The sequence below is a fragment of the Pelophylax lessonae genome, assembly GCF_965119305.1.
Source record: "Pelophylax lessonae genome assembly, chromosome: 3".
Lineage (NCBI taxonomy): Eukaryota > Metazoa > Chordata > Amphibia > Anura > Ranidae > Pelophylax > Pelophylax lessonae.
Window position 1 is genome coordinate 42,058,204 of NC_138770.1, and position 24,916 is coordinate 42,083,119.

The 24,916-nt window shown below is 46.8% G+C and overlaps 4 protein-coding genes across 4 annotated transcripts in view; all 4 read left to right on the plus strand.

Moving 5' to 3' along the window:
* The window catches only part of LOC309550683 (uncharacterized protein), a 3,164,715-nt gene that overhangs the window by 1,346,527 nt on the left and 1,793,272 nt on the right, over positions 1–24,916 (plus strand). The gene's annotated exons all lie outside the window — the stretch shown is intronic.
* LOC309550728 (gastrula zinc finger protein XlCGF66.1-like) overlaps positions 1–24,916 on the plus strand; it is a 167,159-nt gene that overhangs the window by 125,588 nt on the left and 16,655 nt on the right. The window contains exons 2-3 of the mRNA XM_082251065.1: positions 10,043–10,177; positions 10,264–10,387. Of these exons, the coding sequence (XP_082107191.1) occupies positions 10,043–10,177; positions 10,264–10,387 (259 nt within the window). The remainder of the gene's footprint in view (positions 1–10,042; positions 10,178–10,263; positions 10,388–24,916) is intronic.
* LOC309550726 (uncharacterized protein) overlaps positions 1–24,916 on the plus strand; it is a 156,373-nt gene that overhangs the window by 98,123 nt on the left and 33,334 nt on the right. The window lies entirely within an intron of this gene.
* The window catches only part of LOC309550696 (uncharacterized protein), a 151,549-nt gene that overhangs the window by 64,875 nt on the left and 61,758 nt on the right, over positions 1–24,916 (plus strand). The gene's annotated exons all lie outside the window — the stretch shown is intronic.

Here is a 24,916-nt window from a genome sequence, read left to right on the forward strand (position 1 = left end):
TAAAAGGGTCCTCCCTTGCCTATTACTATTCTTGTTTCCCGGGTTCCATTAAATAGTTTTATGTCAGTGGGGTTGCCTCCCGTTTATTTGGGAACAATCCAGCACCCCTTTGGATAACAAAGACTGTACTAGTGAGCACCCCCACCACTTGTAAGGACAGGAAAGAGGGACTGTCTCAGGATTGCAAGAGAGAGATCACAGCAACTTCTACCCCTGTCTGACTTGAGCTTGACTTTTAATGAATGAAGCATGTGTCCAGAGACCCAGAAGAGGGTGCTCTGGGTCTGATGAGAAACTAACATCATACAAGTTAATCTGATGTCTGCTGGAAACTGTTGTGCTTTCTCCAAGGGCCGGCTAACATTTTCATTTTTTTAAATTACTGTTAGAATTTCCCAAGTGTTTAACCATATAGTAATGGCATTGTCTTATGGATTGTTTGTATAAATACACTTGCTACTCATTTCTCCTTTCAGACTATGCTTGGCCTAATAATTTCTTAAAAATACCTCAAGGTGTGTCGGTAAGTGCTGGGTGAGCAAGGTGTGTCATCTTCAGGTGTCCTGAGAAATCACAAATTCAGTGGCTCCCATGTGGGTAGTGCTACACCTAAACATGGTCTGATGGCCCTATTTGGGCAATGTTGTTAACACTATTCGGCCGTCAATGGTTGCTAAGGAAGCAGCGGCTACTTGCACCCACCGCATTCTTTAACCACTTCTGGACCGGAAGGATTTGCCCCCCTTAATGACTAGGCCATATTTTGCGTTATTTTAATTGCGACGTTGTACCCAAATAAAATTGACGTCCTTTTTTTCCCACAAATAGAGCTTTCTTTTGGTGGTATTTGATCAAATTAAGGGTCTGGTATAGATTATAAAATAGTCTGGTATAGATCCTCTCCTTAGAGAACTCTAGGAAAATGTAGTTCTGACATAACATTGATTTATCGAGCCATAACAGGAGAAGACTACATGCCCCAGAATGCTTTGCACACTGCTGCTGAGTGGCTCCCTTCTTGTTGCCAATGAGGATGCAGCAGGAGGGAGCAGAACAATATTAAGTCACTGTCTCATGAGGAGAAGGTGGGGGGAAAATTCCCCGCAGCTGCTGGCAGGCAATGTGTCCCTTCAGTAAGAGCCTCTGTCAGCCTGGCATGGCGTGGGAGATCCAAAACACCCACTACACACTCCCCCCACCAAAGAACCAGGCAGGAAAGTCTTTAACCTGTTACAGGCTTTAGTCATACATGAGGAGAAAACCTGTTATTATGCACAAGACAGCAAACAGTTCACATTTGAATAGGAACCTGGCAGTAGAACCTTCCACCAGTTGGCATAGGAAGGGAGGTTGTCCTGCCTACAGGCCATTTTAATTTGAATGACCCAATTATATGTGCCAGGAGAAGAGTTAGGGTCTCTCTCCACCAAATCTGTGGTGGAAAGATTAGGCGCCTCAAGAGTCCTTTGAGAGGTGAGAATAGCCTCCTCAGTGCTTTCTCCTAGAACGTCATACGCCAAGTCTCTTAGGTGGGCGAATAATTCTTCTCTCTCTTTGCTCTTTAGGTTCAGAGGTTATAGGCTCACTAGCCTCCTCCTCTTCTACTTCAGCTTCAACTTCCTCTTCTATGAAAGGTTGAGAGTCCTCAAGATCTACTGTTGGTAGAGGAGGTTGAGAATCTTCCAGATCCCCCAATGGCTGATTCTGAGGCACAAATTAAGGAGCTTCAGGCTTGAGAACCCCAGTGTCTGTCACTTTGGGAGGAGAAAAGGGAGGGGGGCGTTCTCTGGTGTTTGAGACCGCCACAGCCAATCCACTCCCATCTCTTCATCTTCGCTATCCTCATTTTCTGTATCAACAGGTGCAGGCTGGGATCTGGTCACTGGGCAAGATCTTTTTGAAGTGGTAGGTGTAGGCAGTGGATCTGACTGTGGTGGCACTCGGACTGCTTCTTACAAGGGCCACAGATGGTTACGATGCCAGGTCTTCAGCGTGCCCGTACTTCCTTCAGGTCTGATCTGATATATTGGTAGTTCTGGTAACTGCTTACAGATTACATACGGTTGTGACTTCCAGCGATCAGCTAACTTATGTTTCCCAGGTACACCTAGGTTTCTCAGCAACACTGTCTCCCAGGTGTAGATCTTGCACTCGCACCCTGAGGTCAAAGTTTTTCTTATTTCTCTGTCTTTGGGCATCTGAGGCAGCTTGGACCTTCTCATAGGCAGTCTTTAGACTTTTCCTCATACGATCCAAATATCCTCTATGAGACATTGCTGAGGTATGTTCTAGGGATGTTCTGATGGCAAGCGTTTCTTCTATTTCATAGATGTAACTTATTCTAGTAAGCCAATCATTGAGTGTGGGCACTTTTTTGGAATTCCAAGATAAAGGTATCAGGGATTTGGCTGCATTTAAAAGGTGTCGTGTCAGGGATCTTTTGTATTTTCTATAGGGGTATTGATTGATATGTAAAAGACAGCAGGCCGCATCCAGGGATAACTTTGTTTCCATGATGTGTCTCACCCATTTCGTTAAGTCCTTCCAGAAGTTCTTTAGAGCTGCACAGTCCCACCACATGTGGAGGAAAGTGCCGCGGTCTAGGCCGCATCTCCAGCAAGTCTCTGAAGTTTGTTTGGACCATTGATGCAGGTTAACTGGAGTGTAGTACCACTGCGTTCTGATCTTATAAGAGGTCTCTTGTAGTTTGGTGCTTAGCAAGCATTTGTGGGAAAAGTAGCAGGCCTTCTCCCACTGAGCCGAGGTGAAGGAGCATCCCAATTCTTTTTCCCATCATTTTTTATATGGGTCTATAAAATCAGGAGAAAGTTCGATAAGTCGCTTATAAGATTGGTATGTGGTTCCTTCAACTCGTTCACCACGAATACATTGTTCCTCAAAATCAGTCAATGGTCTGCACAATGAATTTTTGTGCTTTTTACGTGTAAGAAAGTCACGTAGTTGCATGTATGTCCAGAATGGTAAGGGCGCTCCTGAAGAGCATTCTCGCTTTAAATCGTGGAAGGTTTTAAGGTTTGAATCAAGCAAACATTGTCCAACCCGGAGGGGCTTTGTCTTGCCTCCCTGTTGTACAACTAAAGAACGATTTTGAATGCCAAGTTGGAAGTCAGGGTTGTTCAGTAACTGGGTGATTGGGCTTGGGCCTGGTGAGATATTGTGTTTAGTCGCTATTTTTTGAAAAATCTTTAAAGTGGTTGCTATGAGAGGGTGTATTTTTATCTCTGAGGGAATGTTGCGGGGATCTGTCCACAAAAGATGGTGGGGCGGACTGGCGCTCCAGTCCAATTCCATACCCACCCAGTCCTTACTTCCAGCATGACCGTGCCAGTCCAGAACTCTTGTTAGGTGTGTAGCTTGGTAGTATTTTTGGAAGTCTGGAAGACCAATACCACCAGACAGTTTCGGTAATTGTAGAAATGTAAGTTTTATTCTGGGTTTTTTGTCAGCCCAGACAAAGGTTCTCTGAAGGTTGGCAAGCTTACGAAAATATGAAGCAGGAATCTGGACCGGGAGGGCGTGGAAGAGGTAAAGGAGTCTGGGAAGCACCGTCATCTTGATTATGGAGGCCCTACCAAACCAGGAAAAGGTCTTTATGTTCCATCTCTTAAGGTCAATGGCAATCTGTTTCATCAGAGGGTTAAGGTTCATCTCCACTAGGTCTTCTAAATTTGGCGTAAGTTTAATGCCATCTTTTTGTTTTCCAACATGGCCTCTTCCTCCCAGACAATCCGGATTAGATCTGGGTATTTCAGGATGCCACCATCTTGACAGGTTCTCAGTAATAGGGTGATGGGATCCAAGGTTGGGCACCTCTCAAGACTTGCTGGGCCCGAATCCCATCCCCCTTCTGGGGGTCTATGCCCTTCGTCAGCAATATCTGGTGTATAATCTTGTCTAAACGCCTCATGTAATCAGACAGTTTCTCTCCCTGATTTTGATAAGTGTGTTCCAACTGATAAATGGGAACAGAAACCTTCTCTGTACACGCAAATGCATTCTGCAGAACGCTCAGGTAGCCCTGGGCAACACAATCTTGCTTGCTGAGCTTCAAGTTGCGGATGGCTTCTGAGGTAGGTCCCCTTAAATTCTCTGTGATCCTCTGTTTCTTATGGGTCTCAGGGATGTCCCATTCATCCAAGGCTTGTGTGGCTTGATCCAAACACTCTTCAAAGTTTCCCTATCCTGCGGGCATGGGTTGTAGTCCCGAAAAAATTCTGAGCTTCCTATACCCATCTCCTGAGTATCTTGGAGTGTCTTTCTGACACTTTTACACAAAGTCTCCCAGAGCAACAAATAACTCTGGCCCAATCGTGGCCAGGGATGTCATGGGAGGGACTTCTTCGTTTGAGGTCCCAAATCTACTAGAACTTACTGGACCCGTGTCTGGCATGCTTGGCTGAATTAGATGAGACTCAGTGTTGTCAGCCAGGTGCACATTGGCTCTTCGGAAACTGTCAGGGATCCCTAGCTTCCACTCTAGTGGTGCACAGGTGTGAGAGGTCTCTCGGTCTGGTCTAACATCAATTACCCATGCCTTCCTGTCTGGGACTGAGGTCTTCACCACCTGGCTGATCTGCTCTTCAGTCCAGGCCTCACCATGCTTGACTCTGGGCGGGCGCCTTCTTCAGCACACCACTGGGCCGCAGTGAAAGGGTCCCAACCTCTGTGTCTTTAGGAGTGCTGTATTGAGGAGTTGATTGCAGAGTAGTGGACTATATCCCGGATGAGTCCCCACGTGTAGCGCTACCCCATGCAGGAGTCGCTTGAATATTGTTGGTTCCATACTCTGCCTTTCCAACCCCACAAACAGACTCAACCCCACTGGCACACCTGGCTAACTGTGAGTGTAACAACGGAAGAAATGTACACAGGTTGTAGTAAATGCAAAAATTACTAGAACCCCCCTAAAGAGGAGGAAAGGAGTTATTATGATAAGAATATATAGTAACAATACAATATGCAAAAGTAATTTTAAAAGAAATCAAGGTTATACAAGAATTCTAGAGAATCAACTTCGTCTGCTTCCAGAGGACTCCTGTAAGTGAACAATGCCAAAGAAGAGGCGGGCTCACATGAACAAAAAATTCCTATGGTGAAAATCAGCTCACTTAGGTTGGGCTATATGAGTCCAGGCAGTAGGAGGGCAGAGGAATGACCTTATTCTTAAGTCAGTACTCTCCCTGCATCACAGTCCCAAACAACCAACCCGAACACAGTACCCTATTCAGTGCACTGAACTAACCCACACATATAGTACTTAGAGTCCCAGATGTAGACAGGGCCCTTAAGTGTTACGTGTCTTTAAGGTGATGCACTTGCAAGTCTTCTTTGATTTAAAGAACCAGGGTACATCCAGGGAAGCAACCAAACCCCTGTTTTTAACACCCCTGTTTTTAACGCATACTGTTAGACAGGTCAATTCGGTTGGTCGCTGGCTGGTTGGTAAGTTGTGACTGGAAATCTCTTCGTTTTTTTTGATCTGCATCCGCCTTTCCAGTGCTCCTCACCATTAAGACCAGTTATAGGTGGAGGCAGTGAGTACTTTTTGCATTATCGTTGATATCTACATTGAGCCAGGCAACGCACTGACACCTTTGCCGCCATTGTGCGATGTGCTGGGTGTTCAGTGTGACCCTGTGCCTTTAAGGAGGGATGGGCTCCCTCTAGTCACCTGTCCTCCATCTATCCCATTAAATACATGTGCTCTCATTGTAGAGACTCTTTAAATTGTAGAGTTAGGGACTGCAGATATCAGGGTGCCTTGCCATGCCCTGCAGCTTACGCATGTATTTGCAAATGTGTGCAACCAAACCCCTGTTTTTAACGCATACTGTTAGACAGTGCAATTTGGTTGGTCGCTGGCTGGTTGGTAAGTTGTGACTGGAAATCTCTTCGGTTTTTTTTTATCTACATCCAGGGAAGACTTAATGAAAAAAAGAACTTGAATAGTGTGAGAGATCCTCAAATGAATCAGGCAAGCACTATGGTGATTGAATATAATGAGTCAGCATCACATATTCTCCTGATAGAGTGATGTGGAAATAACAGCAACAATTCAGTGCTCTGTCTTAAGAAGGATTTCGGCAGGTGCCCTTCCCACCAATCCTACATTGACTTTCAAGCAGTGTTCTGGAACGGACAGTCTCCTCAGGTGACCCAACAGTTCACCTCGCCCTGGAGTGCTTCACTCAACCGATGCAGGTGCACTTGAACATGCACCCAGGATCCTCCGTTTAACCAAGCTGGACATCTAGAGCACAGCAATGGGCTGATTGGGAGATGGCAGCTCTCTCTCTCTCTCTATTGCATCTGGTCTCCCTCCGACTCCGCGGTGAACTGATCTCCTTCCAGCTAAGATGGATGCCTCTTCTCCTCCTCTTCTTAAGGAACTCTAGGAAAATGTAGTTCTGACATAACATAGGTTTATGGAGCCACAACAGAAGACTACGTGCCCAATAATGCTTTGCACACTGCTGCTGAGTGGCTCCCTTCTTGCTGCCAATGAGGATGCAGTGGGTGCGAGGGAGCAGAACAGTATTGAGTCACTTTCTCATGATGAGAAGGAAGAGGGGGGGATCACCGCAGCTGCAGGCAGGCAATGTGTCCCTTCACTAAGAGCCTCGGACTGCCTGGCATGGTGTGGGAGATACAAAACACCCATTATATTTATGTTGTACTAAGTCCTCACGTTCTCCGATACAAGCACATATCTTGTACTTATTCAACTTTTCCAACCAGTAGTGAATGAACTTTGCTTAAACTCCATACGTTGAGGGCATGTGGCCTGGTATGGTTTAGGAGGGGGTTGGACACTAGTCCCCTTCTTTCCTGGCCAATCAAGCTGCATGCTGGGATAAGGGTCTGGTAAGGATTGTGATAAGGAAGCAAGCCAAATTATGTACAAACCTGAGTTCAGTCTGAACCTGGACCTTATTCTAGGTGGTCCATTTATCGACCCCTTACATTGGTGACCAATGAAAGAAGGAACCTCTTAAATCATTAGTCAGTGGGAGAAGAACATTCTTACATCGTCATTAACCACTTTACGTCTGCCTGCAGTAATATTACTGCGGCAGAGTGGCTCGTTATCGTCTGATGACGTAGTACTACGTCGTCAGACACTCCCCTTTCTCGGCGGCGCGCGCGCGCGCGCCGCCGGAGGCTCGCTCCCGCTGTATTCAGTCACAGCGGGAGTCGGGCCAGGGGAGGAGCAGTAGCGATTGCCGCTGCTCTTCACCGATCGTCGGGGATCTAGTGTGGAGATCCGCCTGCTTGTGTAAACAAAGCGGGCGGATCTCCTAAGTGACAGGCAGGGTCAGATTGCAGGGTTCAGCATAGCTGAACCCTGGATCTGTCCCTGTGTCACTCAGTCACCCTCCCCCACACACGTCAGTAAGCACCAGGCTATACATTAACCCCTCCCTCTCCAATAAAATTAACCCCTTCCCTGCCAGTGTCATTTTTACAGTAACAGTGCATATGTATAGCACTGATTACTGCAGTAATGTCACTGGTACCCCCAAAAGTGTCAAAATGTCAGTCAAGGGTCCGGTCTGTCTGCCGCAATGTCGCAGTCCCGCAAAAAAAATCGCAGATCGCCGCCATTACGCGTTAAAAAAAAACACCAAAAATGACAGAAATCTTTCCCTTTGTTAGTAAATGCAATAACTTTTGCGCAAACCAATCAAAATACGCTTATTGTGAATTTTTTTTACCAAACATAGATAGCAGAAAACAAATTGGCCAAAAATCTAAAAAAATTTTGATTTTTACATTTTTTGGGGGGGATTTCATATAAAAAAAAATTGAAAAATATTGTTGTTTTTTCAAAATTTACGCTCTTTTTTTGTTTATAGCGCAAAAAGTAAAAATCGCACAGGTGATCAAATACCACCAAAAGAAAGCTCTGTTTGTGGGGGAAAAAAAGGACATAAATTTTGTTTGGGTCTGGCGTCGCACGACCGCTCAATTGTCAGTTAAATTCGCACAGCGTCGAATCGCAAAAAGTGGCCCAGACGTAAGACAGCAAAATCCTCCGGTGGTAAAGTGGTTAAATCATTGTAACTGAAAGACAGAAATTATTCACTGCTGAAAGAAGGTCTAGAAATGTATGTAGGGACCCCTAGAAACTTTTGGAGGAACCTTGGCTGAAAAAAGCTGGACTAGGCAGTAATATATATCTATCCCCTTTGGTGTGAGTGGAGGTGAGCCCATCCACAATGAGATGTTTCTTGGGGCTGCAGTTCCTTTGTGCTCCACAAGGTGGATCTGACTTCTATCCAGACAGGAAGTCTCTATGGAAGACAGGAAATGATGTCAGGTACAAACAGGAAGTGATCTCAGGTACAAACAGGAAGTGATGTCAGATATAAATAAAAAGTTCCGGGTGATAAGTTGGAAGGAGGTAGAGAGAAGACATCGCTGGAAGTGGCAGCAGAGGAGGTAATAAGATCTTATTTTCTAATTACACCCAGTAACCCCCCCGTCATGTCCGTCCTCTTCCTCCATAGTCACTGTGACGTCTTTTATCTCCAGCAGATGATGATACACACATATATAGTGTGGAAACTTAGATTAACTCCTTCAGGGTCAGAACATTTCCCCACTTACGGGGCCGGAACATTCTCTTCATGTTGGAGATGTGTCACCTTCTCACCCTAGCATTCTTTCGTAAGGAGGGATTAGATTCGGATTCAAGTTGTAATGCAATTTGCACCTCCCACAACGTAATGAACACTAAATAGTCCAAACTAAATGTGTTCCCATGGGGCAGTCATTTTTAAATGTACAGCAATCCTCCTATTACACCTCCACGTCCTATTATTGTGTGACCAGTACCATCCATATACTTCTTTATTTCTTTTTCCATAGTTTTCCATCCACAAGGAGACCTGTATAGATCAAATGATGGCACGAATGAGGATGGAGGAGGACCGGAGTCACACGAATGAGAAGATATTAAACCTCGCCCTGGAGATCATCTACCTGCTGACCGGAGAGGTGAGGAGGATTCTGGGAGGTCACATGACATCACTCTTATCTCTATTAAAGCGGAGTTCCGGCCACAAAATCGACCTAATCGATTTTGTGGCCATCCGCTTGCTTTTATTCACCTGAAAAGGAATTGGATAGTTAGGATTTTTTTTTTACTTACCTTGTTATTCTAGAGCGAAATACTTCCCTTTCTTCCACTTCCTCCCTCGGCGGCCGTGGCCCGCGCCGTCACTTCCGGTTTGCAATGATTCCTGGGAGCTGAACGTCATCGCTCCCAGGAATCAATGCGACGGCACCGGCCCCGCTCGTTACTTCCGGAGCGACGCCGCATTCCCTGCTATACAGCTTCTGGGCATGCCCAGAAGCTGTGGAGGAATGCGGCGCCGCACCGGAAGTGACGAGAGGGGCCGGTGAAGGTGCATTCTGGGAGAAGAGGACACGGAAGAAGACACAGAAGAGGATCGCGCCGGCTTCAGCTGCCCACAACAGAGATGGCAACGCTGGAGAAGAAATTTTAAAAGTGAGTATTTCTTCTTGCAGGTGAGTGCGAACCGGGACAGATCAGAGGCTAGCCATTGTGGAATGTACTAGCCCTGACTGTCCCAGGGGTATGTTTATTTGATTGAAATTTTTTTTGTGGCCGGAACTCCGCTTTAATAAAACACAGACCTGGCCAGATAGGTAAGGAAGATTCTGGGAAGTCACATGACATCACTCTTATCTCTATTAATAAAACACAGACCTGACCGGAGAGGTGAGGAGGATTCTGGGAGGTCACATGACATCACTCGTATCTCTATTAATAAAACACAGACCTGACCGGAGAGGTGAGGAGGATTCTGAGAGGTCACATGACATCACTCTTATCTCTATTAATAAAACACAGACCTGACCGGAGAGGTGAGGAGGATTCTGGGAGGTCACATGACATCACTCGTATCTCTATTAATAAAACACAGACCTGACCAGAGAGGTGAGGAGGATTCTGGGATTCTAATATGATATTCTTATTGGTTTTCCAATACAGAGATATTCTCCTGTGAAGTCAGGAGATCATATGACCATCACAGTGCCTCCATGTGACTCCCTAAAACCTGAGAGACACAACATGCAGAAGATTCTAGAAGTCACCAAGAAGATGATGGAGCTGCTGACAGGAGAGGTGAGCGGTGCTGGGAATTCTGGGACATTATCCAGTAACAGACAAGGGATGTGTCTGGATGGTGACTGTATCATTGTGTGTGTCAGGTTCCTATAAGGTGTCAGGATGTCACTGTCTATTTCTCCATGGAAGAGTGGGAGTATTTAGAAGGACACAAGGATCTCTACAAGGACGTCATGATGGAGAATCAGCCGCCCCTCACATCACCGGGTAAGAGGAGACTTTATTGTAAATGTAGCGATACCCCCTTAAGGGACGCTGATTTTTAGGGTGCTCCCTCACACGCGCAGCCAGACAACAAGAATTTCCCAGCATTCACTCAGTAGTCCTAAAAACAGTCCAAGGTGCTTTGTTTTTGGTATATTAGGAGATGAACTTGGATAGTGATGCCCAGAACTGTAGTTTGAATGCAACTTGAGGACTTGAAACTGTCCCTGGCTACCAACAATCAGAAGGCTGTCCTCCTATAGGAAAAACATGCATCAGTTCAACTGGTAAAGAAAGGTCTCCAAGTATGGAATAAAGGTGCTCTAGCTCCATAAAAAATGCCAAGGCACCCGGCTGTTCTTTAGGTTCCCCAAGCAAGGGGTGTAAAGTAGCTGTACTGTACTTTAATGGCTCTAAGCTCTCCCTTGTTAGAAATCTAGCTGAGTTTTGCACCTGGTTGCTTCTCTTCTATAGGCTCTGGGGTGTAGTGGTTGAAGCTATTCACTTCCCTTAGGTGACTCCTGTGGCACATGTGACTGCTGAACAGGTCCCAATGTTTTCTAGGTTGGCTTCAGCTAAACGGCAATAAATTGGGAATGAAAGTGCTGTTCCGTGGCAGAATGAATGAGCAATTCCAAGAAAAAATGAAGAGTATCCATTTTATCAAACATGCCACGGAGGGGGCAAGCCACTGATGTGCACTGTAATGGACCACAGAAATAATTACAGAACCTGCAGGAGAGGCAGCTTGTGTGACAGGCAATGTAGGAGCTAGCTCTCGATATGATAGAGTAGAAGGTACTGGACAGCCAGGAACGGCGGAAGGAAGTACATATCCAGGTCTTGAGGACCTGAACCCCGAAGCGCTGTGGCGGCCACCTGATGGATGCAGGACAAGCGTGTCACTGGCTGACCCAAAGGCATCCAGCTGTCAAGCCGGGAGAAGTGACGTCAACGGACTGGCGGAAGTGGCCTCAGGTGTTGCAGGGTGTGGGCAATGGACGAGCCGATCCCAGCGCGGGTGAAGGAAGCAACAAAGCCAGCTGTATGACGTTGATGTAATCATTTCTGTGGTCCGTTACAGTGCACATCAGTGGCTTGCTCCCTCCGAGGGATGTTTAATAGAATTGATATTCTAAAAATTGGGCAGGGCAATAACAGCACAGCATGAAGCAGATATCCTACAGAATGACCTGGACAAAATAACAGAATGGGCAACGACTTGGCAAATGAGGTTTAATGTGGAGAAGTGTAAGGTTTTGCACTTGGGGACTAAAAACATAAAATCACAATACAAGTTAGGAGGAGAACCCTTGGGGGAATCAAAAATGGAGAAAGATCTGGGAGTCTTGGTAGAGGATAGACTGGGCAATAGCATGAAATGTCAAGCGGCAGCTGCCAAAGCCGGCAGAATATTAGCATGCATAAAGAAAGGGTTGTATTCCACAGATAAGACTATAATCCTTCCACTTTATAAAACTCTGGTCCGACCACATCTGGAGTATTCTGTCCAGTTCTGGTCGCCAGTCCTCAGGAGGGATGTGTTGGAGCTGGAGAGAGTCCAGAGAAGGGCAACTAAACTGATTAGGGGATTTGAGGACCTTAATTATGAAGAGCGTCTTCAATCGCTTGATTTATTCTCCCTGGAGAAGAGACGCCTGAGAGGGGACATGATAGCAATTTATAAATATCTCAATGGTGATCTCAGCATAGAAAAACAGCTATTCAGTCGAAGGAATTGCATGAGGACTCGGGGGCATACAATGCAATTATAGGAGAAGCGTCTCTCTCCTTTGCTACAATTTAAAGTAGTGAGTGTGCAACTTGTATAACGGTGTAAATTTGCTGTCCCCTCAAAATAACTCAACACACAGCCATTAATGTCTAAACTGCTGGCAACAAAAGTGAGTACACCCCTAACTGACAATGTCCAAAGTGTCAATATTTTGTGTGGCCACCATTTTTTTCCAGCACTGCCTTAACCCTCTTGGCCATGGAGGTCACCAGAGCTTCACAGGTTGCCACTGGAGTTCTCTTCCATGACGACATCACGGAGCTGGTGGATGTTAGCGACCTTGCGCTCCTCCATCTTCCGTTTGAGGATGCCCCACAGATGCTCAATAGGGTTCAGGTCTGGAGAAGGCTTGGCCAGTCCATCACCTTTACCCTCAGCTTCTAAAGCAAGGCAGTGGTCATCTTGGAGGTGTGTTTGGGGTCGTTATGTTGGAATACTGCCCTGCAGCCCAGTCTCTGAAGGGAGGGGATCATGCTCTGCTTCAGTATGTCACAGTACATGTTGGCATTCATGGTTCCCTCAATGAACTGTAGCTCCTCAGTGCCGGCAGCACTCATGCAGCCCCAGACCATGACACTCCCACCACCATGCTTGACTGTAGGCAAGACACACTTGTCTTTGTACTCCTCACCTGGTTGTCGCCACACACGCTTGATACCATCTGAACCAAATAAGATTATCTTGGTCTCATCAGACCACAGGTCATGGTTCCAGTAATCCATGTCCTTAGTCTGCTTGTCTTCAGAAAACTGTTTGCTGGCTTTCTTGTGCATCATCTTTAGAAGAGGTTTCCTTCTGGGACGACAGCCATGCAGACCAATTTGGTGCAGTGTGCAGCGTATGGTCTGAGCACTGACAGGCTGACCCCCCACCCCCTCAACCTCTGCAGCAATGCTGGCAGCACTCATACATCTATTTCCCAAAGACAACCTCTGGATATGACGCTGAGCATGTGCACTCAACTTCTTTGGTCGACCATGGCAAGGCCTCTTCTAAGTGGAACCTGTCCTGTTAACCACTATAAGACCGGAAGGAATTGCCCCCTTAATGACCAGGCCCTATTTTGCGATTTGGCACTGCGTTACTATAATGGACAATTGCGTGGCCATGCAATACTGTACCAAAATAAAATTGACGTCCCTTTTTTTCCCCACAAATTGCTTTCCTTTGTTGGTATTTGATCACCTGTGCGATTTTTTTTTTTTTTTTTTTTTTTTTTGCGCTATAAACAAAAAAAAAAAGGGCGACAATTTTTCACATTCTGCTATATAACATTCCCAAAAAAAAAGTTTAGGGCCTCTTTTATGTAAGCTACCACTCCTACTCCTTCATTGCCTCCCCCCCTACTCCCAAACCTCAGTCCCATGTAGTCCCAATCTCATATTCCCTTCCCATTGCGGCCATCTTAGATATTATGGGTGTAATTGACTTCATTCATTATAAGAACCCATAAGCGGCCATGTTGTTACACCCTATTGCCTCAGTCCCATGTAGCCAAGCCTCAATCTCATATTCACTTCCCATTGCGGCCATCTTGGATATTATGGGTGTAAGCGACTTCATTCACTATAGGAACCCATAGGCGGCCATGTTGGTACACCCTATTGCCTCAGTCCCATGTAGCCAAGCCTCAATCTCATATTCACTTCCCATTGCGGCCATCTTAGATATTATGGGTGTAATTGGCTTCATTCATTATTGGAACCCATAAGCGGCCATGTTGGTACACCCTATTGCCAGTGTTATGTTGATATGTGATGCTCTGTAGGTATTGGACGCTCGCAACCTGCTGATGGGGCATACAATCTTCTGGTTTGCGTTCCGCTTTCATTCCACTCACCTTGCGACAGGTGTTCTGTCGATATGAAACGCTTACTCTCGAATAGCGAATTTAGCAAAAACAAAAAGACGCTCACGACTATATTGACAAAGCAGCAGCTTTTCTTTAAATGCTGCACGTAGCTGCGCATGCGTTTAAAATCGACAAAGCAAGGGTATGGGGCGCATACTGGAAGATTGAATGTCGCAGTCGCATGCGCATGCACACTTTGTGAGCATTCCATACCTACAGAGCGTCACTTATCAACAGAACACCGCATCCCTAGTGTAGCCAAGCCTCAATCTCATATTGACTTCCTGTTGTAGCTATCATGGATGTTATGCGTGTAAGTGACTTCATTCACTATAGGAACCTATAAGCGGCCATGTTGGTACACCCTATTGCCTCAGTCCCATGTAGCCAAGCCTTGATCTCATTGACGTTCTGTTGCAGCCATCTTAGATGTTATGGGTGTAAGCGACTTCATTCACCATTGGAACAAATTAGCGGCCATGTTAATACACCCTATTGCCTCAGTCCCATGTAGCCAAGCCTCAATCTCATATTGACTTCCTCTTGCGGCCATCTTAGATGTTATGGGTGTAAGCAACTTCATTCACTATTGAAACCCATAAGCGGCCATGTTAGTACACCCTTTTGCCGGTGTTCTGTCGATATGTGATGCTCTGTAGGTACTGGACGCTCAAAACTGCGCATGTGCGTGAGACATTTTCAGGTTTGCGTTCCACTTTCGTTCCGTGTTCCACTCACCTTGCGACAGGTGTTCTGTCGATATGAAACGCTCGCTCTCAAATAGCGAATTTAACTAAAAGCTGCTCGCGGCCTATATCGAAAAAGCTGCGGCTTTTCTTTTAAATGCCGCTCGTAGCCGGGCATGCGCTATTGAGACCGTTTAAAATCGACTAAATGCAAAGCAATGGTATGGGACGCATACTGGAAGATTGAATGTCTGACGCGCATGCGCACTTTGCGAGCGTCCCATACCTGTAGAGCGTCAACATAACACTGCATCCCTAGTGTAGCCAAGCCTCGATCTCATATTTACTTCCTGTTGCAGCCATCGTGGATGCCAAGCGGCCATGTTAGTACATCCTATTGCCTCAGTCCCATGTAGCCAAGCCTCGATCTCATTGACGTTCTGTTGCAGCCATCATGGATGTTATGGGTGTAAGTGACTTCATCCACTATAGGAACCTATAAGCGGCCATGTTAGGACATCCTATTATATAAAAACAATCGTGTAGCGCTAATCTTACATGGTGAAAATACAAGTAAAATTAATACATAAAACAAGTGACAAAATAGGACATATAAGGTGTGTGAAACCGTGCATCAAATAAAGTCCAAAAAATATTAAAGTTCAAAATATAGGTCCCAGAATGGACGATGAACAAAGGTTGATATCCAAAGATGGAATTCCCAACAGATGGTGAGGCAGGAAGAAAGCACCCGTGAGGAATGGTCCAAAATGGCTGCTTACCAAGAAGTGTGGGCCCCCAAATTAATGGACAGGCCACAAACACTTTATCTGCAGATCAATATTCTGTCTTTCCCTCCAGGTAGTCAGGGGTTAAATCACAAACTCACAGGCAACTCCAACAATGCACAGATCAATATGCGTGGGAAGGGAGAGTAAGAGAGTACATAGCGTAATCCAGTTTAGGTAGAAAAAGCATTTATTTCGATTGCACTTACATCAATTTAAAACATTCCAGGCAGGAAAGCATAAAACCGCGGCGTCCCGCAAGCGATCAATACAGCCGGCGTTCCAGGGGGCGTGGTCACGTAGTGTCTGGTACCGCCCTACCGGTTTCGTCATATGTGACGTCGTCCGGGGCGTAGTGGGAACCATTTTGGACCATTCCTCACTGGTGCTTTCTTCCTGCCTCACCATCTGTTGGGAATTCCATCTTTGGATATCAACCTTTGTTCATCGTCCATTCTGGGACCTATATTTTGAACTTTAATATTTTTTGGACTTTATTTGATGCACGGTTTCACACACCTTATATGTCCTATTTTGTCACTTGTTTTATGTATTAATTTTACTTGTATTTTCACCATGTAAGATTAGCGCTACATGATTGTTTGTTTTTTATATATTGTTTTTGGATTTCTATTGATCCAGTGTTTAGCAGCTTTTTCACCAATATTCCTTTTACGCACATTCACATTTAGCGCAGGTTTTTCTTGATTTTATTAGTACATCCTATTGCCTCAGTCCCATGTAGCCAAACCTCAATCTAATTGACGTTCCTTTGCAGCCATCTTAGATGTTATGGGTGTAAGCGACTTCATTCACCTGTAGCAGGATTCCAAGCCATTGTGCTGGATGTGGGTCTTCCAGGGTTACCGCTAGCAACAACAGCACATTTAAGCATGTTCTCCCATTGTGAGCACTGTGACAAGGAACAGTCTGGCATCTTTGGGTTTTTGTATTTATTTAGGAACTTGGATGGGAGAAGGGAATGAGTGGGATACTCCTCTGGCTCAACTATTCACAAGATAATGGGACAACTGAGAAAAATGCCTATGGATGCTGACTTGACGCTGGCTGAATGTCGGTCAACGCCGGTTGGCGCTGGTTAAAGCTGACTTGCTGTCCGTTCACTCCAACTGACTTTGTCACTCCCCATTGGCACAAAGTCCTTTGTACTGCTGCCTTTAGCCCTCCTGGCTGAGGTAGCTACTTGTAAACACTGCTGCAACTCTTAACTCTTCGGGGCCCACACTGGCACCCTCTCGCACAGATTCCTCTTCAGGGCTTAGACTCTGGCACCCCCTTCTCTAAGCCCTCTCTCCCGGTTGACTGGCTTCTGGATCCCTCTGACCTTTTGGAGTTGTCCCCTATCCTAGGCAGACCCCTGGGAAGTTTACAGTACTCACGACACTGCTTTCCTGGAAACTTCTGCCCCAGCAGCTCCACTCGGTCCTCAGCACACTGGATCCCTCTCTGCAGCTCAGCTCAACCTTCTGTCCTTCAGGCCGACCGCCAAGGACACCTTCTGTAGCGCTGACAGGAGGAGAAACGGCTGTCACCTCCCTCCTGGGACTCTGCTTCCCGCCAAAGACGCTCTGTCATGTGCTCCCCTCAGACTTATACCCCATCCCAGGATGCATTGCGGCATATTCTTCCCTCTGGGATAGATACAAGCCCTGGTGTGCTATTGGTTAGGTTTCCTCCACTGTCCAATGAGAGCCCCCATTGGACACAGTGGGGAGACTCCCCAAGCTCAACAGGCACACCTGGGAACACATGACAGCCTAGCTGAACAATCAAGGCCCATCTGATAAGCAGACAAGGCAAAATAGATGCTTTTCCCTAGCACCCACCTAGCAGGGTGCTACACACCATTGGAACAAATTAGTGGCCATGTTAGTACACCCTATTGCCTCAGTCCCATGTAGCCAAGCCTCAATCTCATATTGACTTCCTCTTGCGGCCATCTTAGATATTATGGGTGTAAGCGGCTTCATTCACTATTGGAACCCATAAGCGGCCATGTCAGTACACCCTATTGCCGGAGTTATATCAATATGTGATGCTCCGTAGGTATTGGACGCTCGCAAACTGCGCATGCGCGGGAGACATACAATCTTCTGGTTTGCGTTCCACTTTCGTTCTGTGTTCCGCTCACCTTGCGATAGGTGTTCTGTCGATATGAAACACTCAAATAGCGCATTTAAAGAAAACCCGCTTGCGGCCTATATCCAGAAAGCAGCGGCTTTTATTTAAATGTCGCAAGTAGCTGCGCATGCGCTATTCAGAGCGTTTAAAATCGAGAGATCACTATCCCAAAGCAAGGGTATGAGACGCGTACTGGAAGATGAAATAACTCACACGCGTGCGCACTTTGCAAGTATCCCATATTTACAGATCGTCACTTATCGGCATAACACCGCAGTCCGATGTAGCCAAGCCTCGATCTCATATTGACTTCCTGTTGCAGCCATCTTAGATGTTTGTAAGCGACTTCATTCACTATAGGAACCCATGAGTGGCCATGTTAGTATTTCACCTATTGTCTCAGTTCCATGTAGCCAAGCCTCGATCTCATTGACTTCCTTTTGCAGCCATCGTAGATGTTATGGGTGTAAGCGACTTCATTCACCATTGGAACAAATTATCGGCCATGTTAGTACACCCTATTGCTTCAGTTTCATGTAGCCAAGCCTCAATCTCATATTGACTTCCTGTTGCAGCCTCTTTAGATATTATGGGTGTAAGCGAATTTATTCACTGTAGGAACCCATAAGCGGCCATGTTAGTACACCCTATTGCCTCTGTTCCATGTAGGGTTGCCACCTCATCCCTTTAAAGCAGGACCCATATTAATTACACAGGTTCTGTGGCTGATTAAGGTGGTAATAAACTCACTTAGTGCCTTATCTGCATTATATTATCCTTAGAACCTGTGCAATTCAAATGTGTCCTGAATTAAAGGGATAAGGTGGCAACCCTACTTCCATGTGATAATAAATAGTGAAATCCGCGCTATGGAGAAAAATATTTTAAAAAAGGCTGCAGCCTACCCCTAAAAATAGACTGTAAAGTCAATATTAAAAATTGTAAAAAGGTAAATTGGCGCTGCCTAAAAAGGTGTGTGTAAGATTAAAATAAATGTAATAGCTTGTATATAGGAGATTCTCTCAGATATAAAAATGGATGATGTAAGTATAAATATAAAGTGCAATAATATACAACAGTGCAATCCCAAATCTATATATATATATATATATATATATATATATATATATATATATATATATATATATATATATATATATTATACAAATATAAAGTGCAGTGGTGCAATCCCAGTGCGCACACCAGAAAATATGTGTATTATTGTGTATATAGAAAATTATTTATGGTGAAGATCACTATTTCCAAGAATCTGGCCCATGGGCCAACAAAATCAATTATTATGGTCCTTCCACTGAAGAAAATGAATTAAAAATGTGTAATAAAAATTGAATAATAAATAATAAAATCCGAAAATAGTGTAAGTGCGATATAATTCTAAACCGACCAAAGGTTATAAATAATCAAAGAAATAATGAATAAAAAAATATGGTGATAGGTGCTACTAAAGTGCTATTAGTGCAAATAAACTAAGTTTAGAGGTGCTAGTTTGGGACCAAAAAATAATAAATAAATACAATTGTAAATAGGTCCGTGATATTTAAAAAATCAATCGATCAAATAGGTTAAAGAGTACATTAAAAGTCCAAGGAAAGGTAAGCTGTAGTAATAATCCACTCCGTAGGTGATTTTTTTGTAGTGCTCCAATTAAATAAGTGCCGGGTGTGGAGACAGTGCTCCCCTCTTATTCCCAATTTCTCCCGCACTCACCAGATAGTGGCACCCCTACAGGGGTAATCCGCATATAGAAACCAGATTCACTATCCGATCACAGGGTGTTTATATGAGCTGATCCTTCTAGTGCAAGGTTCTTGGAGCCGTATGGAAATCGTATATCACATGTTGCTTAAAAGGTTTAGCCTTTATTTAACCACCTCCCACCCGGGCCATTGTAAATATACGGCCGGGTGGGAGTCTCCTCCTTCTGATCGGACGTTCCGAAACGTCATTCAGAAGGAGAGAGATTGCGCTGCCGCGGGCACCCGCAGTGGCGCAATCTCGATGTGTCTGTGTCCCTCGGACACAGAGCAACATCATTCGGCAGGAGGGCCCTGTGATTGGCCCTCCTGATCACATGACGGCTTTGTCCAATCAAAGCCGTCATGTGATGTAAATAGAGCCGTTGTAACGGCTTCGATCTCTTCTCCTCCTGACAGATCCTGTCAGTGAGGAGAAGAGGGATGATCGGTGCTGCAGCGGGGGTGATCAGTGAGTATTTCTAACTACTCACTGATCACAGGGGGGGTCTGTGCTGGTAATCAGAACATTGATTACCAGTGCAGCCCTGGGGGGGGAGGGGTGCCACTAAGCCACCAGGGATGCCCACCATGGCCACCAGGGATGGCAAACAGGGCTCAGAGAGCCCCCCGGTGCCCTCCCTATCAGTGCTGCCCACCAATGCCATCTATCAGTGCTGCCCACCAGTGCTGTTATTGCCATCAGTGCCGCCCACCATTGCCCATATTTGCCCACCAGTGCTGCCTATCAGTGCCCATCAGTGCCCCCCATCAGTGCCGATCATTGCCGCCCAACAGTGCCACCTATCAGTGCCCATCAGTGCTGCCTATCAGTGCCCATCAGCGCTGCCTATCAGTGCCCACCAATGCTGCATATCAGTGCTATCAGTGCTGCATATCAGTGCCACCCCATCAGTGCCACCCCATCAGTGTCTCCTCATCAGTGCCTGTCAGTGCGGCATCATCAGTGCTCATCAGTGCAGGAAAAAACATATCTATTTACAAAATTTTATAACCTAAACGAAAAACTTTTTTTTTTTTTTTTTTTTTTTCAAACTTTTCAGTCTTTTTTTATTTGTGCACCAAAAAAGAAAAAACCTGACGGTGATCAAATACCACCAAAAGAAAGCTCTATTTGTGGGGAAAAAATGACACAAATTTGGTTTAGGTACAGTGTTGCATGACCGCGCAATTGTCATTCAAATTGCAACAGCGCTAAAAGCTGAAAATTGGTCTGGGAAGGAAGGGGGTTTAAGTGCCCAGTATTGAGGTGGTTAAACATCAAAAAATGAACTCACATTTAGGCAGATAAAATAGGCGACAGGTACCGTAGGGACCGCAAGACCCTCTTTAGCGGTGGCTTCCGGGACGCTGAGTTAGCCAACCACCGGATCTGCGTTCCAACGATGCGGAAGTGACGTAATTACGCTTGACGCGTTTCGTCATCAATGACGTCTTCAGAAGCATCAACTTCCATGTAGCCAAGCCTCAATCTCATTGACTTCCTGTTGCAGCCATCTTGGATGTTATGGGTGTAAGCGACTTCACAGTGGTGTAGTGGTTAGCACTTTCGCCTAGTAGCAAAAGGGTCGCTGGTTTGAATCCCAACCACGACACTACCTGCCTGGAGTTTGCATGTTCTCCCTGTGCCTGCGCGGGTTTCCTTTGGGTACTCTGGTTTCCTCCCACACTCCAAAGACATGCTGGTTGTCCCTTGTATGTATATGTATGAATGTTAGTTAGGGACCTTAGATTGTAAGCTCTGATGTGACCGTACAATGCATATATACAAAGGGACTGATAATCTAGATCCTTATGTCTCCCACCCTGGCCAGCGAGCGTGAGCAGGTTATAGTCCAGAACTAGGCCTTGTCACGACAGTGCCCCAATGGAGGGGATAAGCCTGCGAGTGGACAAGTCTCGCTGGGACGCGATTGACCTGGAACGCCTTGAGTCGCAGCGTACCCCCTGGCTGGCAGCACCCCCACCCTGGGTGGGAGGTGGACTGCTCGGAGTGGCGCTCACCTGGTACCGTGGTATGGTGAGTAATACTGTCCCCCCAAAATTCTGGCAGTCTCGGGGTGGTCGTGGGCCCCTCCTTGGGATGGTCTTACCCCCGGGTTCCCTTTCATTCCCCCAGCCCCTCTAACAGACACGGTGGTCCTTTGGCCCCATCCTACCCCCACGCTCCCCCCTCTGGTGGTTAGGTAGGAGCTAGCTTTGCCACTTGCTCCAGTAAGGGCGGATGGATGCGGTTGTTGCTGACCGGGCTGTCCGGATCGCACCGGGGGTCTTTGAGGAAGTTCCCGGCCCTCTGAGTATTAGTGACTGGGGCAGGGATGTATTTTGGGCTCCCTGCTGCGGTGTTAGGCTTGAGGGGGAGCGGCTGTTTCTTCATCTGCTGGTCTGCGCCTCACGTGGCTGGAATTGAGGCAGCGGCTTGCGGCCTACTCGCGGCTGTCTGGGTACCATGCCAGGCAGCCCAAGTACCATGCCAGGCTGTCCATGGTGCCTGACTGAGCTGACCGGCGGATGCCGACGGATCACCTCACACAGCCAGATCAGGCCAAAAATTAAGGCAGTGGCTTGCAGCCTACTCGTGGCTGTCCGGGGTTCCATGCCAGGCTTTCCGAGCACCATGACAGGCCGTCCGAAGTGCCTGACTGACGGATGCAGATGGATCACCTCACGCGGCTGGATTGGGCTGAAAATTGAGGCCGCAGCTTGCGGCCTACTCACAGCATGTCTAGCTGTCCGAGTACCTAACCGAGCTGTCCACACTGCTGATAGAGCTGACGGCGGACCCGCGACCAGATTGGGCCTCAAATTTAGGCCACGGCTTTGGGGCCTACTCGAGGCTGAATGACCGAGCTGCTGACCAAGCGGTTTGAGCTGCTGATCAGGGTGATAGAGCAGCAGATGGGCATCCGCCCCTCCTCCCCTCTCCTCAGGGGGGTAGACATATTGACTGCCTGGTGCCCCCCTTGAACCAGGGGGCAGTGGGGACATTGCTGTGTGGGGGTACTCTGCCTGCGCATCTGCGTCACCGCTGGCCCCCTCTTCCCCTTTATAGGGAGATATGTGCTCATGTCATTTATGCTCTTTAGCCGGCATCTCCTTGCGGGACTGCGGTCAGTGACCTCCCCTGCTTGTTATGCTCCCAGGGTGAGCTTAGCATATAGCGACTCTAATGGGTCTGCGTCCACGCACTTCGGGTGCTCTGCAGTGAGGATGATTCCTTTTTTACTGCACATGCGCATGCAAGGGCGCCGGTGGATGCATTGATTGTATCCGTGCAGAAAAATTTCACACAGGGGGCGCGGGTTACCTCGGGGCCCGTAGATCTCCTAAAGACAGAAAGGGTACTCCCTTTTCCCGCCTACTGTGTCGCGCGTCAGTTGCGTTATTCTAAACGCAATAATGGTAACCACACCTGGTGTGGCTAAAGAGGTGGTCTACCGATCAGGCTCCTAAAAAGGTTCTACAGATCTCCCCTTTATGGGGGACCGCCTATTTGGGTCTTTGTTGAAGTCCACTAAAGGGGCGAGTGATTGCGTAATAGACAGGGCCCGTATTTTTCAGCACACAGACGGCCCCTTCCTGCCTTCGGCATGCAGGAGCAAAGGGTGATTGTGACGGTTCCCTCTCAGGAAAACTTTCAGGGATTCTATTCAAACCTGTTTACTGTGCCCAGAAAAGAAGGCAAAGTACGTCCAATTCTGGACCTCAAGGTGAACCGAGGTCCAGAAGTTTAGAATGGAATCCATTTGAACGGTAGTGGCGTCTCTACACCAGAGAGACTTTTTGGCCTCTATAGATATCAAGGACGCATATCTACACATCCCTATCTACTTTGGAAACCAGCGTTTTCTTTGCTTCGCTGACGGAGAGAGGAGCATTATCAATTTGTAGTGTTACCCTTTGGTCTCGCCTCCGCCCCTATGGTCTTTACCTTGGTGCTGGCTCCGGTATTAGCATTACTGCGCCAATGGGGGATTTTGGTACTGGGATACCTGGATGATCTCCTCCTATTGAGTGTGGACTCTCATTCAGCCTTGTTGGGCGACTTGACGATCACTGTACGGACTCTGCAAGAGTTCGGGTGGAACCTGATACCTTCATTCACTGGATTATCTTGGCTTGACTCTGGAATCTGCTTTGGTGAGGGTCTTTCTTCCTCCGGACAAGTTGCAGGGGGCGATCCATTTGCTGTCAGCAAGCAATCTGTCCTATCTGCAGACTTGCATGCGGGCCTTGGGTCTGATGGTGTTAACCTTCGTGGCAGTTTGGTTTACTCAGTTCCACACGAGACCCTTACAAAGGGAGATTCTCGTCAAATGAAGCAAAGATCCAAAGTCCTAGGATGCTTTGATTCGGTTGAGTCACAACACAAAGACTGCTCTTCTATGGTGGCTTCACTCGTTAGCACTGCGCCAGGGAAAGTCCTTCCTTCCGTTGTATTAGTTGGTGGTAACCACGGACGCCAGCCTGTCAGGCTGGGGCGGAGTGCTGGGGAAGTTCTGCGCCCAGGGGTCCTGGACAGTAGAGTTCAAAACTTCCGATAAAATATTTTGGAGCTCAGAGAGCTAAAGCTTTGCCTGAGCCAATGGAAAAATCGTCTGCAAGATTGCACGGTCCGGATTCAGTTGGACAATGCCACGGGCGTGGCTTACGTCAATCATCATGGGGGCACCAAGAGTGTCTTGGTGGCCCGGGTGGTGGCTGAGATCCTGGACTGGGAGGAAAAGTTTGTTCCAGCCCTCTCTGCTGTGCACATCCCAGGTATGAAGAACTGGCAGGCCGATTACCTGAGGAGTCAGGTGTTTAATCAGGGGGAGTGGTAGCTACACCCGGAGGTGTTTTTCATCTCCTGTGTGTCCAGTGGGGGACACCCAACATTGACCTGTTTGCTTCTCGACTCAACAAAAAGGTTCAGAGGTTCATAGCCATGTCTCAGGATCCTCTGGCCGACGCCACAGACGCATTGGTGGCTCTTTGGAGTCAGCATCAGCTATTTTATGCATTCCCTCCGCTAAAACTTCTGCCGAGGCTTTTTCGCAGGATGGAAGTGGAAGGGGTTTCCGGTCATTCTGGTGGCCCCAGACAGGCCTTGCCGGTCTTAGTACGCAGACCTGATAAGGTTGGTCGCCAATGCTCCCTTGGAGACTTCCTGTCTCAAGGACCGATATCCTATCCTGCTTTACAGTCGCTGGCTTTAACGGCGTGGCTTTTGAAAGCCAGGTATTGAAGGATAGAGGTCTTTCTGATTCAGTGATTCCTACACTACTGAATGGCAGGAAGTCTACTTTCAGAAAGATCTATCATTGTATGTGAAAATCGTACATTTCATGGTGTGAATCATTGAAGGTGCACCCTCACTTGTTCTTGGTGGCTTCCGATGACGCCCAGTGGGAGGGGCGAAACAACACGTAAAGCGAGGTACAGCGCCTGATGTCATTTCCGCCCGGGAAAACACCGCACTCTGCAAAACCACTGGCCTCATATGCACTATAGA